At 42.1% G+C, this 18,884-nt stretch overlaps 1 protein-coding gene across 3 annotated transcripts in view; it reads left to right on the top strand.

Moving 5' to 3' along the window:
• The window catches only part of ZCCHC7 (zinc finger CCHC-type containing 7), a 160,205-nt gene that overhangs the window by 76,163 nt on the left and 65,158 nt on the right, over nucleotides 1-18,884 (top strand). For all 3 annotated transcript variants that reach the window (XM_085636533.1, XM_085636534.1, XM_085636535.1), the window contains exon 4: nucleotides 16,866-16,988. In XM_085636533.1, coding sequence (XP_085492659.1) covers nucleotides 16,866-16,988 — 123 coding nt within the window. The remainder of the gene's footprint in view (nucleotides 1-16,865; nucleotides 16,989-18,884) is intronic.

Below are 18,884 nucleotides of genomic sequence, written 5' to 3'. Positions count from 1 at the left end.
TAGAGAGCAAGTAGAAAAAGACATATAAACAAGTGATGGATAAGCCAACACAGGCAAAGCCTCTGACCCATCACGTATTGAACATGCTATACCTGGGAAGAGCTGTGTTGGGCCACAAAGGGTTTCTGCTATAATAGTCTCCATGGTGAAAGGGGAACAAACAACGAAACCCAAGGATTCATGGCACTGACAGTGAACTAACATAGCCAAGAGCTTGCCAAAGCCATCGCACCCTAGGTTCTGGGGTATGAAAGGAGGGACAGGAAAAAAAAGTCCCCTCCCTAGAATTCCAACCAAAGAGAAACCAACTATTACCCATGCTCAACAACATCAAAGAATACGCCTCGAGGATGGCATAACATTAAGAAACTGTAGGCTTACGACATACCAGACATAGTAACAACAGAATAGGTATTCCACGCCACAGATGATCAGCACCAAACTCGCAGTTTGTGAGATGAGCTGCTAAACGGGCACTGTCGCGATCTGCATATGGGCAAACTTTGTAAACCCCTTTTAGTCCCAGGGGAAAGCTCGAAGCAACTTGTTCATGGTTGCAATTTTCCAGGGTGCCTATATGATTTAAGCTCCTTGATGTGGTGAAGCTGTCGCTATGTTGCTGAGCTGTGAGTATGAGTGGGCATACTCTTGGACAAGGAGTTCTTTTCCTGTGTCATGCTTTCATCAGTGCATTACACACCAGGCTGTGCAGCTAAGAGTACCGCAGATGATACTGCTGCACAGACCAAGCTGTGCAGTACCTCATACAGTGCAGAAAGAGATACCCCCAGACCGCTTGCTCTACTGAAGAATATTAACCACACCACACGAGCCAACGAACGGCTCTCTTCCTTGAGCCTTCACCGGGGTTTGGGGTGGTGGGATGGACAGGAGTCGCTGTCCCACCCTCGAAACCTAAACAATGAGGCCGGGGATTGGGTGTTACTGGCTCACCAACTCTCCTGCTGGTCTGAGCCACTAAGAATTCCATAGCTCATAGGCAAGAACCCTGAAATCGGACAAACGTGTTTCGCGGATAACATTATAGTAAAAAAAAAATTTTTAACTGAGCGGGCGCTGAGCTCTTCATGCAAATGAAAGAAAACAAAAAGGTGAAAGAACATGCTGTGTCCCTGAAGCGGACGCTGTGTTCTTCTAAAAAGTGATAATAAAAAAAAAAATTCTTCACCATTGTGCCATGAGTGCTGTGGGGGTAGGATGCAGCTGCTTTTAAAGTTAAAGCGGCATAGTGCTCTGTACGAAAAGCGGTGGGCGCGCTGCAAATACAAAAAAGCAGCCGCTGTTTGTCCCCATAGTCAATAAGCAAAATAGTGCTCACCCACATATATCGCAGACCGTGTAACAAGCCAAGTAAAAGGTCCTGTCGTTATGGGAAGTAACAAATGCAGACAAGGTGGTACCAAGGAGGGACTAACAAGCCTACTTATGAATCAGAAGCCAGCATTTATGAAGGACAATGACACAAGCCAATGACAAATATGGGCGGAGAGTGGGAGGGGCTTCCAGTGCATAATCCAATACGGCATGCCTCGCAGAGCGAGCAGCGCATGTGCGCTGCCCTTAGGCTCAACCTAAAAATATGTGCTGTAAAAAGCACCAGCTGGTCCGATTTCATTTCAAAGACTTATTGTTGGGTGTGGGCGGTTAACTTCCCGAAAATTCCAAGTAATGGACGTACTCACTGTGACCCTTTGCTCACTGCGTGGTTCCAGTCACGATATGTTTTAAAGTTTTCATTAGTACTCCAAAAGCTCCGCCCACCCTTATTGCGCAACCCTGTGAAAGAGACACTATAGAGATTTGTGTAAAAGACAACAAAGAAGTGCGGTACAAGCCTCATTTTGAATTCTATTCAGGGCAAACACCTAGACGTGCATTATTAAAACATCCATACATTTTGAAACACTTAGGTCTGATTATAATGAGTGCTAGAAAATGAGACTCAAAGCTGCTCTTCATTATATTTTTTTAAAATCATTTTGTCATTGCCTGTGCCCTCCTTTACTGTTCTAGTCCATGAAATATCGCTATAGCAAGATGGCTGCAAGCTTTGGCTGGTCTGTCTTTGTTTCGTTCCTTTTGGGAGTGCGATCTAAAACATTGCCTGTTTCAGACTGATGTAGCTGATTTTGTGATGTACATTTACAGTAGAACACAGAGGAGACGAGGGGGTAGGTGGCTATTACAGTTATTTTGAAAACCTTAATTGGGAAGCTTTATTTTGCAGCAGTTGTCACCCCTGCAGAGGAGATCAGCATTAGAGGCACACGCAGGGCACAAATAGCATACCGCGCCCTAGTGCTTATGAAGTGCGGCGTCGCGCGACTCCAGCAGCACCTCCCCCGCCCCTTCCATGCTGAAATGCCTGAAGCTAAATAAAACACACATGAAAGGTTGGTTTAAAAAATACTTTTCTAACAGGCACTAATGCAACTTCAGAAGGAAAAAAAAGCAACCTCCAGCATTTGCAATGCAAGCTGCACCGTGCCTGCAGTTAAGAATAAAAGAGTTCTAAAAAAAAAGATACAGAATGAAACCGTAAGGAGATTGTAATCGGGTGGTGCTCCTCTGCCTTGGATTAAAGTGAGCTATTGGCTGCCAGAACAAGTCAGGATGCAGAGGGGTACTGTAGAAAACCTATAGCAAGCTGCAGGCGGGCATAAACGTGGTGGAAGTGATTACAAAAGGTCTTGCAGACAGCGCATGCATGCTGTAGGCTCAACCTAGAAAATGGCTGAAGTGGGTCATAGTTACTCTAATGCCTAATACGAGTAATTACAGTTTTATCATCTCACAATCCCTTCCTCTTGTGCTATTTTATTTGTGCCACTCAAGACATTTCTAAATTTATTATTCTTTTCACTTCACTTGGTAGATCACTTGCATGATGTTTTAAAGCTCCATAGTTACACTTCTCAGTCATCATAATCATTGCCCTTGGCCAGGATAGTTAGTGGGTATGATGGGGATGCACCCTTGCCTCTGGTAAGATTTGAAATGGAGGCAATATAGACTAGGAAGAGGATGAAAATTAGTAAAAGCATTACAAAAGTCATCAAGATAACTTCATTACTCAGTCCTCCTAAAACACTTCTCAATCTCAACAAAAGATTCATCCCATCGAAACTCATACTGTCATCAGCTGTGTGTAAATCTTTGACAATGTCACATATTTTATCTATCTGTTCACATATACTGATGGAAATGTTCAGAACGAAGGTGCTGTATTCTTCATCAGTTATGGCACAATGCCTCCGTGGGCAGCCAGGACAAAATTGAGCCCTTCTATTAGGGAAAATAACAGTTTACTGAGCAACTAATTGGGTTGACATTAACTCTAAGATTTTAGCAATCTAGATGGCTACCTCCTCCAGTTCTTTGACATGTCTGCATAGTTAATAATTTAACAAGCCCATTCCATAACTCAGGATCAGCATGGCAAGAATTGGGACGTTTCCGAAATGTCTCTTACCTGTCTGTTCTGAGGACTGAGTTGATGAAACGGAAATGGCTAATTGCTTACATAACCTAAGCAGGGTAACAAGATCCAGACCAGTCCTAGTATGTCCCAGCCCAATAGCAGTGCTACTGTGAACAAGCAGTACTCCAGAAGGAGAAATGGTCTGTGCGATATCAACTTGTGAAATAGACGTTTAAGGAATGGGCTTTGTGCTTTTATTATGTTCCATGAAGATACTCCCATTTCCAACTTCAAAGACTAGTCCTTTGGCAGTAGAAGCTAAATAAAAAGGATGAGGCATTATTTGTTTGTCGGGCTCGGCATGGCCTGACCTGCTATAGAGAGATGAGTAATGTAGTTGTGACATTCAGTGCTGCAGGACCATGCACATATAAATTGTTGCATAGTTCTTTCTGCTCAAATATGATTTGGGATCATGAATATTCCACCGTGGCAGCAGGCTCAGGATTGTAATGTATTATTCTGTCACCCACTTACTGTCCTTTCCCGGCTCCTGATCTTGACACAGCCATACGATGAGCAACCAAACAGGCTTGCAGCACGGAGGGCCGGCCAGACCGATCGAGTGATCGGGGAGCTGGGTGTCTTCTCGCTACCAGGGTCGCATGTCGTAGTCGTGGAAGGGGGATGTACTGTATATGCTGATGACCTCTGCATAGTCACTTGGGAGGAGCCCAAAAGGGAGCAGCAAGGTTTGCATGACCATTGTCCTTGGTTCTGTAGTCTTCATATAGTGTTATCAGTGAATTCAAGCAGGCAGTCAGTAGCACTTCATAGCAGTCTTGGTTATAGGCGGGATCGGGTAGTCCTCTGTATTGAGGATTAAGTGCAAAATTTCCCTGGTGGGCCTTCAGTTGTCGGGCTATAGAAGCTGTTGATTGGTTTTTTTAACAAAAGTAGACTCCAAATCAGTACCTTTTTATCACTTTCAAACCAAAGCTTAATTCAAAACCTGGAGACAAAGACTTGAACTGCATCAGGTTGGCACTAGAGCAAGCTTTGATTCATCCTGCAAACACATATTGCCATATTAATACTTAAACATAGGAACAACATCAGGTAATCTAGATGAAATTAGTGTAGATAAGTAGTAGTGAATCCCACAGAGCAGGTTGGCAGCTGGAGTAATTTTGATACCTTTACCACCATGGTAAGATTGCCATACCGCACAAGAGTGACACAATTACATTGCAGGGGAAATATGGTGCACACATCTAACTCCTAAACCCCAGGACTTCCCTAGTTGTACCCAAATCCATGTTATCCTTAATCACCAGCCCAGATGATACTTCTTATTTAAAACTTAATATACATAGAACAGACAATAAACCCAATCAGGCCATTTTAAAAAAAACATTTTGAAATACACCGAACACTCTCTGACCTGATCGACTAACTGGATGTCAGGCCATGCTCCATCCAAGTTTCCCAAGGGAGAATCCTCTGCCTTACCTTTGGTGTCTGGGGCTGTTGTGTGACAGTCTGGTCCAACTCCAGTCACCGCATCTGTTCAAGTGCAACAGTAGTAATATGATTATTGTTTAAGTTGATGAAAACTCAGTACAATAATGATAAAATCACTTACAAAATCACAGACTTCTGAAAAATTATTCTAAAAGATTGTATTCACATGTATCAAATCATTAAAAATGGCATTCATCTGTAGTCCTTTTTTAAGTCATAGATCCTGGCCGTAATCAACCTGGCTCATTTAGTCTATGCCAGCGACTGCAAGGTAAACAAACTGTATTGTACAACCACTAATTTTATTTGAGGGCACAGTCTGCACCTCAAGTGCTCTATGTCACTTTGTTGACCGGTGCCCACTACTGATTAGCTGCTGACACCGTCAATACCCTTATGTACTTGTGTTGGACTCCATGCCCACAACCACACGGCACCTAAGCTTCACCCAATTTGCCTCTCACACCTCTCGTGCTGATAGAAAGAGTCCAGCACCACATCAAAGATGGAAACAGAGGTAAGTGGAAGACAGGCCCTTTTTTGTCAGGTAGTAGTAATCAGTGTGAGTCAGCCAAACGATGACAAATTGCTTGGGCAGAAGACTTGCTTCGTGTTTTCAGGTCTCCTGTATGGACCTAGTTTTGTCACAGCTCAACAGCTTGCAGCCTTACCTGATGGATCTCGGTGCAAAAGCAGGATGCACCAGGGCAGCATTCCCTGTATACACAGCTGCTACCAATTCAGCCATCCCGCTGTCAAATCCTGTCCCCTGGATGGCTGGAAGACAGTATGCAGAACATCAGTGAGCATGGGGGAGCAGCCACCTATTATCAAGAAAAACAGAACAAAAAGTTCAAGCTAAGACTCACTCAACCTAATGCTTTAATAACTCCTAATACGAAATGAAACATGAGAGGAGGGTTTTATAAATTTCCTTATTATTTGACGGAAATGATTTTAATTAATTTCACATTTCAAAATGATTTTGCGCTACAACATTGCTTCATTGCGCTTAGATCTTATATACAAATCCCTATCTAACATAACATATAATACATCAACATATTATTAATGATCCCCTGGGTGACTGAAACAAACATACAAACACTCCTCAAACACTCATGGCCATTATACTCATGCATACACCAAAGAATACACACACTATATAAAGAACTGGGTCCTTGTGGCAACCTTTCTTCTCTAGTAAATTGATTACAACTCAATTTAAACATCAAGAAACATTCTGTTTTTTCGTTGACACAATGAAGTTACAGATTATTTTTGAAACACACAAGAAAAACAAAAATATCTTATAAACGGTGCGACACAAGGACCAAACTGGTCGACGCGTTTCGAACCACTATATTTTAGGTTCTCCTCAGGACCAACCAATTTCTGCAATAAACAATAAGAAATACGTTTTAGGTATAGTACTGTGACTCAGAATTCCTACAATGCACCACAAAGGCCTCACATAACCCACCTTGGAATTGGAGATCTATCTGCCTGAAATGTATCCAAATCGTTTCAAATGATGAGGAACCTAAACAAGAAACCATTTGCATTATCGTTTCCTACTTGACTATATCAGGCTATACATGCAGCACAGGACGAACAACAGACTTTTGGACAAAACAATGGTACTAGCTCCACTTACCGGATCAGGGGAACGTGCCCTCTTTTCCGGCTAACAATGCTTATTTGATACTGGCTTTTCTAAAATGAAGGAAAAGAGCTACGATTACTAACGTCATTCACGTTCAAAAGCCGAAACCAAACCTGCCTTGCGAAGTGGAAAACTTACTTAAGTGAGTTCGTAAGTTCATTTCAAATGGGGTGCCCGCGCCGGGATCTAAAAGTAAACAAAGCGGTGTAAGTCGTCGCAAATTCTACTTCAAAATCCATACTTAAGTCCTCTAAGCTTCCGTGCCCCTAGTGTTCTTTCCTTTTTCGCCTGCGAGCTTACCGGGAGTTCACCTTTCGTCGCTCCATGTACGTGTCAAACCATTAGTGAGGTACACTTAGCATTATGGGAAATGATGACGATTTAAACCAACAAAAACTACCAGAAGCCAGGGGATTGCTGGTAGATGTAATTATACTTGGCAGCCTTCAAGGTGTATTTAGAAAACGTGGCGCGGATTTGAAAAAGTGCTTGGGACACTAAAGGGTATAGGCTCTTCAATCGAACGATAGTGAAAACGCGTGGTTGTCCACACAAAACGCCAGGTGGCTGCTGGGCAATGTGGTTCGAATTTCACTCTTTTAAGGGTATTTATGGTATGTGTTAGAGTATACGCAGAAACAATTTCTAGCGTGTCAAACAGCGGAAGGCATTCCAAAAGGGGTCAGAGTAGCTGCAAACAAATCGGCACTGTAAACAAACTATTAGAAACGTACTCAGTTGACAGGAAATCCGTACATTGTTACATTGGAATAGCAGGACGAACAGGAAAAACAGTGGTAACAACTGGACGATGTTGTTCTCAAATTAAACAATTGGTCTGAATATCTCCGCTACTTCATTCAGGCCGTTAATCGCCGTGTTAAATTTCATAATGAGTAATGCCTCACGTTGGCTTAATTGGCCTTCCAAATCGCCTCCACGCGGGTCTCTTTCAATCTTGGACAAAACTGTCCATTTCAAATCCTCCTCACTGTGTGTCATTGTGGCCCAGTGGTTGACTAATGGGGCATTTTCCACTCGTCGTCTAATCCTAGATTTATGCTGGATGATACGTTGTCGGACCTCCTGGGTTGTCTTCCCAATATACAACTTTGGGCAAGGACAAGTTATTGCATAGACCACATTCTTTGTTTTACAATTGCTAAACGTGTTATGCTTCCAGTGGGTGGTATTGAAAGAAAAGACATCACCCTCTATAGTCTGCTCGCAACTAATGCATGTTCCACATTTGTGGTGACCAACAACTGGCGGTAAATTCAGCATGCTCCTTAATGTCCGCTGTTCTTGTTTTAGTAGAGCAGCCCGGACTATGTAGTTGGCTACACTTTTCTCCTTTTTATACGCAAACATTGGAGGGGTAGAAAATTCTTCATGGAGGTCCTTAATCAAATGCCAATTGCCTAGGATGAGTTTCCGGAGTTGGTGACTATTAGGGCAGAATGTTGTTACACAGACTGGTCTATTGCCCTTATTCCTAGTTTTTTGCTCCAACAATGTCTCTCTTGGTGTCCACCAAGCTCTCTTCAAAGAGTGTTTGAGTAGTTTCTTGGGGTATCCCCTCTCAAGAAGGCGATCTCTTAATTTGTTGGCATGCGTGAAGTATTCCTCTTTTTTTGTGCAGTTCCTGCGAATTCGCAAGAACTGACCATATACAACAACAACCCATTTGTTGCAAACATTTCCAACTATATGCGCTATATTGATGACATTTTCCTTATTTGGACTGGCACACAGGAAGTACTGGACGAGTTTGTTGGTTGGCTCAACGAAAGATCTAATGACATCAAATTTAGTAGTGTTTCGTCAAACGAATCAATTACATTTTTGGATGTTAAGGTAGTGGCTTCTGATGGAGAGCTAGAAACCACACTTTTCAGAAAACAGACAGATCGGAATAAGGCACTACATTATACGAGCAACCACCCTCGCAGTCTGAGACAAAATCTACCTTATGGTCAGTTCTTGCGAATTGGTGGACACCAAGAGAGACATTGTTGGAGCAAAAAACTAGGAATAAGGGCAATAGACCAGTCTGTGTAACAACATTCTGCCCTAATAGTCACCAACTCCGGAAACTCATCCTAGGCAATTGGCATTTGATTAAGGACCTCCATGAAGAATTTTCTACCCCTCCAATGTTTGCGTATAAAAAGGAGAAAAGTGTAGCCAACTACATAGTCCGGGCTGCTCTACCAAAACAAGAACAGCGGACATTAAGGAGCATGCTGAATTTACCGCCAGTTGTTGGTCACCACAAATGTGGAACATGCATTAGTTGCGAGCAGACTATAGAGGGTGATGTCTTTTCTTTCAATACCACCCACTGGAAGCATAACACGTTTAGCAATTGTAAAACAAAGAATGTGGTCTATGCAATAACTTGTCCTTGCCCAAAGTTGTATATTGGGAAGACAACCCAGGAGGTCCGACAACGTATCATCCAGCATAAATCTAGGATTAGACGACGAGTGGAAAATGCCCCATTAGTCAACCACTGGGCCACAATGACACACAGTGAGGAGGATTTGAAATGGACAGTTTTGTCCAAGATTGAAAGAGACCCGCGTGGAGGCGATTTGGAAGGCCAATTAAGCCAACGTGAGGCATTACTCATTATGAAATTTAACACGGCGATTAACGGCCTGAATGAAGTAGCGGAGATATTCAGACCAATTGTTTAATTTGAGAACAACATCGTCCAGTTGTTACCACTGTTTTTCCTGTTCGTCCTGCTGGTCCAATGTAACAAACAATGTACGGATTTCCTGTCAACTGAGTACGTTTCTAATAGTTTGTTTACAGTGCCGATTTGTTTGCAGCTACTCTGACCCCTTTTGGAATGCCTTCCGCTGTTTGACACGCTAGAAATTGTTTCTGCGTATACTCTAACACATACCATAAATACCCTTAAAAGAGTGAAATTCGAACCACATTGCCCAGCAGCCACCTGGCGTTTTGTGTGGACAACCACGCGTTTTCACTATCGTTCGATTGAAGAGCCTATACCCTTTAGTGTCCCAAGCACTTTTTCAAATCCGCGCCACGTTTTCTAAATACACCTTGAAGGCTGCCAAGTATAACTACATCTACCAGCAATCCCCTGGCTTCTGGTAGTTTTTGTTGGTTTAAATCGTCATCATTTCCCATAATGCTAAGTGTACCTCACTAATGGTTTGACACGTACATGGAGCGACGAAAGGTGAACTCTCGGTAAGCTCGCAGGCGAAAAAGGAAAGAACACTAGGGGCACGGAAGCTTAGAGGACTTAAGTATGGATTTTGAAGTAGAATTTGCGACGACTTACACCGCTTTGTTTACTTTTAGATCCCGGCGCGGGCACCCCATTTGAAATGAACTTACGAACTCACTTAAGTAAGTTTTCCACTTCGCAAGGCAGGTTTGGTTTCGGCTTTTGAACGTGAATGACGTTAGTAATCGTAGCTCTTTTCCTTCATTTTAGAAAAGCCAGTATCAAATAAGCATTGTTAGCCGGAAAAGAGGGCACGTTCCCCTGATCCGGTAAGTGGAGCTAGTACCATTGTTTTGTCCAAAAGTCTGTTGTCCGTCCTGTGCTGCATGTATAGCCTGATATAGTCAAGTAGGAAACGATAATGCAAATGGTTTCTTGTTTAGGTTCCTCATCATTTGAAACGATTTGGATACATTTCAGGCAGATAGATCTCCAATTCCAAGGTGGGTTATGTGAGGCCTTTGTGGTGCATTGTAGGAATTCTGAGTCACAGTACTATACCTAAAACGTATTTCTTATTGTTTATTGCAGAAATTGGTTGGTCCTGAGGAGAACCCAAAATATAGTGGTTCGAAACGCGTCGACCAGTTTGGTCCTTGTGTCGCACCGTTTATAAGATATTTTTGTTTTTCTTGTGTGTTTCAAAAATAATCTGTAACTTCATTGTGTCAACGAAAAAACAGAATGTTTCTTGATGTTTAAATTGAGTTGTAATCAATTTACTAGAGAAGAAAGGTTGCCACAAGGACCCAGTTCTTTATATAGTGTGTGTATTCTTTGGTGTATGCATAAGTATAATGGCCATGAGTGTTTGAGGAGTGTTTGTATGTTTGTTTCAGTCACCCAGGGGATCATTAATAATATGTTGATGTATTATATGTTATGTTAGATAGGGATTTGTATATAAGATCTAAGCGCAATGAAGCAATGTTGTAGCGCAAAATCATTTTGAAATGTGAAATTAATTAAAATCATTTCCGTCAAATAATAAGGAAATTTATAAAACCCTCCTCTCATGTTTCATTTTGTATTAGGAGTTATTAAAGCATTAGGTTGAGTGAGTCTTAGCTTGAACTTTTTGTTCTGTTTTTCTAGTATATTGGGCTCAGTTCAGCTGAGTTTTTGAGCCAAAACCCGGTTTTGTTTTTTCACCTATTATCAAGAGGCACAAGTGCATCCGGCCGCCTACACTGCTGTTCAGTGCTTCACCATTAATGGGCCTTTGATGGATCTGGGCCAGGTCATAAAGGGCTATAATGGACCCTGGAAACCAAACTCTGAGCTCTCTAATCCAATCCCCAAACTCTCCTGGCTCAGTGCAGCATCTGTGCATGTCCAGAGTCGTAGAATGTCCAAGTGCAAGGTGATTCCTGGGACCAACAAATCAGGCTTTCCTCCTGCTACTGTTTATTTTGCAGTCCAAGATTAGTGGGGTTCTCATCCTAGCTTAGTCTTCATATCCTTGATCTTTTCTCCTGGAAGAGGTCCTCTGATTTTTGTCTCTGACACCGGTTCTGTTGGCCTGAGGTTAAGAACTGATTCACTGGCGCTACTGAGTGGGTGATCTATTCATTGGCTCTGCATTTATGTTCCGGTAAGGCTTTCTAATTTTTCCAGTTTGTTGGTATATCATTTGTAGTGGCATCAACTCCTCATGTCTTAAAACAGTCATGTTGGTGATCATGGTGCACTTTTTCGGATCGAGGATGCTGGTACTCGCGGGCTTTATGAAATGGATAATGATGACTGACTCCTAACAGTTAGAGTCTATACATATTTTCTTGGCATGTTCTTGCCACTTGTGCTGGGGAGTTTCCTACATTTTTCCATATTCTCTACTTGGACCTCTCTGTTGTCTTTGCTTCATGGTGTTGAAGTTAATACCTTGCCCCTTTAGAACCTATCCTGCCCCCGTCACAATGCCCCAGAGGATCCGCTGCTATTAGGACGTAATCCTGTTTCAGGCCTCAATGCCAACACACAAAGTGGTGTGAAATCTCTAGGGCAGAATAATTATACAAGAGGGCACACAATCTCGGGTGGTGTCACCTTGATCACAAGAGTTCCCTCCTATCTGCAAAAGTCCACTCTATCCTTGCACAGCAAGGCACCCCGTGGTTATTAGCTTGACTTTCATAAACACTGTTAGTACCGTTGTTCTACCCCTCTGCTGTGGGATCTGTGAAGGTGCATTCCTCATGAGTAAAGTTTTCTATTGATTACATGTTTGGAGAAAGTTTCATTGGGACTATGTACTGATGTCCTTAATTGCGCTGGGTCGACAGGTGATAAATTAGCATGCAGCTCCAGTACAGTTTCCTATGTGTCCTCATCATCAGCTTCTGTTTAAGGTAACTCTTCTCTGGCTATTTGAGAAGCAGGTTTATCATCTCGAACTCCAGTAGGCAAGTTTAATATCTGAGAATAATCTGTGATTTCCTTGGATCTTGCTCTGCCACCCGGGGAGCTGACAGTTATGTTAGTTGGACGCTGCCCTTCTGCCAAATCTGTCTTTTGGCAGTTGCCTGTCTTGTTTTCTTCTGGGCCACCAAAAGGAGACGTTAGTCTTTGAGTGCCATTGCCAGTTGTGTTATGATTCTTGGTCGCTAGGGATGAGCTAACATTTGCAGGAGTTTTTTCTTTATTTGCATTTTCACTTTTGTAGGACAAGCTTTTTCTAGTTCTTGCTTCTGCAATGTGTTTATGGCTCAAGCCCAAGCATCTTACCTTTCTGACTATAGTTTCTGACGAATACGTATGGTAGTCATATAGAGGGTTGCTTGTAGGATGGTTTATCTGCACTTTTCTTCTTTCCATCTCTTCATTTGCTGCTGTTGGATTCCTTTATTTCAATAGTGTTCCCTATTCCTTTGCCAATAGTTCATATGCCTACACATCCTTCCTCAGAGAGGAGTGAGGTGGTTTTTGTTTTTGGATTTTGGGAGTCATTGCTTGATCATGACAATGTTCTGAGTAGTCAACCCTTATTAGAGGACCTGGTTTCAAGGATGGTGGAGCACACACAAAAAGATTCTTGGTATTTTGTTTTCTGCATAAAAAAATGGTTGAGGAGTAAGTGGCACTGAGGGTGATTTTGTCCATTTGACAAGGCAGAAGCCCATTTCTCTGATAGTGTTCAGGTTTTTCCTGTCAGGAGCATCAATTTGTCTGTAATACAGGTTTTGGCTGCATCTTTGACCAATGTTACTGCAGTGCCTTTGTAGTCTGCTAGGTAGGACATGTGATGTGTTTGTGTGGCTGGGTTGTTTGTTTGCTGTGTTATCTCCTCATGCCTTCTTCCTGGGGTGTACTGCTGTGTTATTGATCCATGAGCTGAGGAATCCACACATAGTGTCCACCACAAAGATTGCTCCCGGAGCTAAGTAACTAATTCTTCTGATAGATATTTCTACGAACAGAATATTCACCAACGCACATTGTTCTCCCTTCTGAGGAGAAGTATGGCAAGTTTCATAATGTTCAAGTTTCTTCCTGCACTGCTTTCCTTCTATGTTTTCAGTCTCGTCTCCACCTCTAAGGGCATGTTAAAAGGGTGGGAACTAACATCAGAGGGCTGGGGTGGCACCCTATACAGCACCATGACTTAACATCTGGGGAAGAGTCAAAGCCATTGTGCCACCTGCTGGCGCAGGAGAGATATTTAAACTGTTCTGGCGCCACCTACAGTGGAAAGATTGTTACTGAAGGTTGGTTGATATGTATTTTGGTGAGACAATATAGATATGTTGTGGAGCCAAATGTTTTGTCAAATTTGTGGGCTGGAGTCGTGTATGTGCGCAGTACTGCCTAATGAATACTGTTGGTGGAGGTTGAGGTATTAGTATAAATTGATTTAGCTGTTTTGTTGAGGAGGCAAACACATAGCCAGCTCTATGGCTTGAAGTGTGATTGACCTTATCTTCTTCCAGCTTTTCCAAATATAAAATTCCAAAGGACTGTTACTTTGATTTATTTTTTCAGTTTTCAGGCTTCATGTGAACATGTTTACATCGTTTTTCACTTCCGGGCTATATTCTGTTGGTATCTACTTGGCTTTCCATGTTGATAAGTTGGGTGAGGCTTCCATTAACCACCAGTTCAGTATTAGTTTTGCACAATAGAGTTATTAGTTCTTTGGATTCACTGTGTGAGCTCTGGGACTTTCACCATCTGTTTATCTGCCAGTGCCTCCTCAAAATTCTGGAAATATTCGCAGGGGCCTGTGAAATCCAGTTGTTATCCTGACAAAAACTAATGACCAGATCCATACTTTCCCTAGGGTCCCTGTCCTTTGACCCAAGAAATGAGTGGCCTAGGCTTCAGCTTTGGTAGAAATGTATTGCTCACGTTCACCAGGGGTTGTCTGGCGCACAGGTTACAATGTATAAACGATATAGATACAATGAAGGTTAAGTAATCTCAAAATATATTCTGGCACAAAAGTCCATTGAGAAGTGATAAAAGTAATTGTCGGCCGATGTACAAGAACAAAACAGTGTTTGCTCACGCCAAGATATGTTCAACCAATATGCAAAAGCAGAGCAATAAGTTTTGATCACATAAAGAGTACAAAGAATCCAATATATCGGTAGAACACTATTTAGGTACTCTTGAATTCAGCAAATCATTACTGTTAAATTCATCACAATAGGATGAATACGACTTATAAGTGCTTAGTCAAACTGACTTCTTCAAGGTTGTAAGACAAATAATTACACAACATGCATAAAACGAATTGAATGATTAAAAAAAGATATAGGAGAGTCAATGTCCAAATTTCCTCTTTAAAGTGCCAAAAAGAGGGTGAATATGGTCAGTGCAAAGAAAAGAATAAATGTACTAGACACTAATGATCTGATCTTACATTAGATACCCTGACCAGTAGAAAGTGTCATAAGTGCCGTGCACTGAAGAGGAGACCAAGAAAGAAAACAGAGAAAAGATTTCAGAATAATTATACAATAGGTGAAACACCCAATCAGGAATGTGCTCTCTATTCTTTTCTTTGCACTGACTATAACAACCCTGTTTTTGGCACTTCAAAGAGGGAGTTTGGATTTTGGCTCTCCTACCTCTCCTCTTAAATCATTTAATTAGTTTTATACCTGTTGTGTAATTATTTGTCTTTACAGCCTTTAAGAAGTCAGTTTGATGAAACCTGTCAACAGTATCCATCATATTCCAGTGTATCAGTGTGTAATGATTTTTTGAGTTCAGGAGTATCTAACTAGTGTTCAAACAATATATTGAATTATTTGTATTCTGAGTATGATCAAACTCATTGTACGGCCTCTGCAGCTTGGTGTGACTAAATACGTTGTTTTGTTCTTGTACATTGAAGATTTATTGCTTCAGTTGTGGGTGCTCCAGGCTGAAAAATACTGTCTCCTTGCTGTGAGGAACATCGCTATGACACATACTGTATCTGGATAGCATTCTGAAGAGGATACTGGACAGTATATGCACATTAAACCGGTTCTGAAAGTGCATACAGTGATCCATGTCTCCAGGCTGTGTTTTCCGTATAAATGGGGGCCACTACCCAGTTGTTGTTCCAGTTCTTTTTGACCAAGGCAAGGAGTGCTATGTACAGTAATCAGAGGACTGCTGCGCAAACAGAGCTGGGGTCTGCCACCGAGGCCACCTACCCAGGGGTGAGGGGGCATAAAGTAAAGTGTACCCTGCTGCCAGAGTTGACAGCCTGTCTTGAGTACCTAGAAACCAGTCTGTCTGGTGAGCAATAGTAATAGTTTGGCAACATTGAAGAAATGATTGTCCAGGAGGTGGAAGGTGCAGCACAACCCTAATGCAGTGGGTCTGCAGGAGCGGAGGACTATGGAGAGTGATTTGTGAGTCCATGTGCTGACAGGAGACATATTCTCCTAGGATTCCTGTTCAGAAACTTAAAGGTATAGTGTGGCCTAGCTACTACGCAGCATGACCTGACCCATGGCCATTCCACACATCGGTAAGACTCACCCGTTGCCTTACCCGCTGCCAAGGACCAAGTTGACCCGTGGTTGCAACATTCCAGACCTACATAGGCAGTCGGGCTGCAGTGCATTCAGTAGGGACAGGGAAGCCCCAGCGTCCTCTGGAGCACCTTTGACCAACTAAGCAGCTGTAGATGTAATTGAGAGGAAGAACTAACCCAGACGACTGGTTTGCACTCAGCCCCAGATGCAGGGGAGCAGCAAAGCCAGCAGGAAGCAGGGTGCCGTCCGACCAGGCCTGATCAACAGCCTTGCATATGTTTTTAGATGAGGAACTGTACTAAGACTGAGAGACTTTGCGCTCTTGGGCATAATTCTTGCTACATTGTGCTGAAAGGGTGTGATCCACCTGAGTCACCATGTAGAACTAGGCCCGTAGCAAGGAGAGGTACCAATGGACTGTAGTGCCTGGACACTGTCTTGAATCCTAACTATATTTGTGTAGTATGTAGTCCTAGTGTGTAATAAACATACTTTTCTTTTTAAAAGTCAAGTACTAGGTTGGACAGTCCTTTATTATATGGATGTGTGTATGTTGAGTGCTGAGCTCGAGCAGCCTGTGACTGCTCGCGATCACAGGCCCTGAAAGTCAAGTGCTGAAGTGAATGTACTTAGCCCAGTTTGCAGAACCATTGTAGGAAGGACCCCTATACATTGGAGGGAAACAACGTAAACCCCCAAGATGGACGAACAGTTGCCCCTTGCAATGCGTCTGACACCAAGCTGTTGTTTGTTGGCACTCCCACAGCTTTTGACCTATTTGTTCATCTTAGCTGCTGGGCCGCTTGTGAAAGAGGATAAACACATAATCTTGCAACTATCTTGTTCAATACCTATATACTGCTTTCTTCGTAAAAATTGTATGATATTGTTGGTCAAACACCACACATCTGAAATGAAGAAGGTGATGTGTTTAAAATATTTTAATTTTCTCTCTATTCTTAAAGGATTTCATTTTTTTCTATTAAGGCTCAGATTGGCAACTATACTCCTTTCAGGCGCGTGAACCGTTACTACACTTCAGACAAAAATATTATCTGTAGAAATTGTGATAATCGTGGACACCTATCCAAAAACTGCTCTTTTCCAAGGGTAAGTTTTGCTCTTGTTTTATTTTTTCCTTTGAAGCAGTGATCCTGAACCACAGTTGTGTGCAGTTGGTTTTTGTTCAATTTTTAAAGTACATCTTGAAAACCTACCTGAGTTGCTCTTAGTGAAAATTGTACTTGAGAGCATTAACCTTTGTTATAAGCATCATTGAAGGCTCCAAAGATGCTGCCAGGTTTGCAGAAGCCCAAAGTACCAAGCTTCAACTTATACACGTTCAACTGTTGTCACCTCTGCAAGTTTAGGATCAAAGTATAATAGCAAATACCTGTTTGGAGGTAGTGCGGATCACTCCAGATGTATGTTGCGAACCCATCTTTTGGATCTCACTGACAAAGTAAGTGGGGTAGTGCGGGTTATTGTAAATGTTTCTTACATGCCCGCTTTCTTTGCAGGTCATGTGTAATGTCAATACTATACTTCCTTTCTTCCTTTCTTTTTTCTTTCTTTCCTTATTTATTTTATGCCTTTGTTCCTTTTTGCTTGCTTTCTTTTCTTCTTTCCGGTTTCTTTCTTTTTCCTTTCTCTTTGGTTTCTGCCTTCTTTCATTTTTTCTTTCTTTTTAAAATTTTGTTCACTTCTGCTTTTCTCCTTTTTTCTTTGCTTCTTTAATTTCCTTCCTTCTTTCTTCCTTATCTTCTCTTTTTTGCCTTCTATCTCATTTTCTTTCTTTTATGCTTTTTTTTTCTTTCTTTCCTTCATTCCTTTTCTATCTTCCTTCATTCCTTTTCTTCTTTCTTTTTTGCCTTTTCCTATCCTTTCTTTGTCTTTCTTTCTTTTCTTTTTTTGCTACCTTCCTTTTTTGCCTGCCTTCCTTCCTTCCTTCCTTCCTTCATTTCTTTCTCCCCTTTCTCCTTGCCTTTTTCTTTTGAGCAGAGGATTTCAATGCCTCAAAAAAACAGTGCTTTTCAATGGTTACTCATTTTCAGTGTTTTACCAGTGTTTATGGAACGCTTTGCTTTTATTATTGCTTGCTTTCTTCATGGATGCATGGTGTATAGACAGTGTACATACAGTGTATATGAGGTCCAAATACATTTTTACAAGTTGAACTTATTGTAGTACACCATACAATATTTCTTCAGTGAGTCTTTGGTCATTCATGCTCTTTCTTTCCTTCCCATGTAAACTTTTATTTGTGAAAAGGCCCTCTCGACATTGGCACTTGAGACTGACAACGCCAAAACAGCCAGTACACAATTTGCCAACTCTGGCCACTGACGTAGCTTTCCATGCCAATACTGGTGCACCTGAAGGTTGACATTCTCTTGGACAGGTTCTGCAACCTATTGGTTGACCTGGGTGCAAATGCCCTCAGAGGTATTAATGCGGTCAAAAATGAAGCTGAAAATTCCCCTTTACGGTAGGGATCTAACACTTTTGCAGAGTACCACAGTGAGGCTTCATTGACTTCAAACTCCATGGTTGGTGAAGGAACATTTCTATTCTAAAGGAGGAGCAAGAACCAAAGTCTGCTGAGGCCCGGACATAGTGAACACTCTCAAATTGTCTCTACGCCCACACAGCAGGAGCCACAGAAAAGGCCCTAGTTGCTGTGGTGGCTCTCAGCCTAGGCCCGCAATTAACTCAACTGAAGTAGGTGTCTCTACAGATTAAGATAACTTTGCCAGCTCAGTTATGAGCTCCGAAGGGGGTGACCTGCCAAAAGTTACCCCACAAAACACAGAAAATATGTTCTGATCCCAGGCTGAGCAACAGAACAGACAAATGTAGGCTCTGAAACATACGATTGCCTGTCTGACAGAGCTGAAATGTTTGCCTACACCCGCGCAGGCTGATTAACACACTAGCTTATATTTGTATTTCAAACGTCTGCTAGAAAACTCCCCAAACCAAGCCATTTAAAAGGGATCTCCACTA

The sequence above is a fragment of the Triturus cristatus genome, chromosome 2_1 (assembly GCF_964204655.1).
Source record: "Triturus cristatus chromosome 2_1, aTriCri1.1, whole genome shotgun sequence".
In the NCBI taxonomy this organism is placed as follows: domain Eukaryota; kingdom Metazoa; phylum Chordata; class Amphibia; order Caudata; family Salamandridae; genus Triturus; species Triturus cristatus.
The sequence above is the reverse complement of the archived record's forward strand: the minus strand, read 5'-3'. Positions and strand labels throughout refer to the sequence as shown.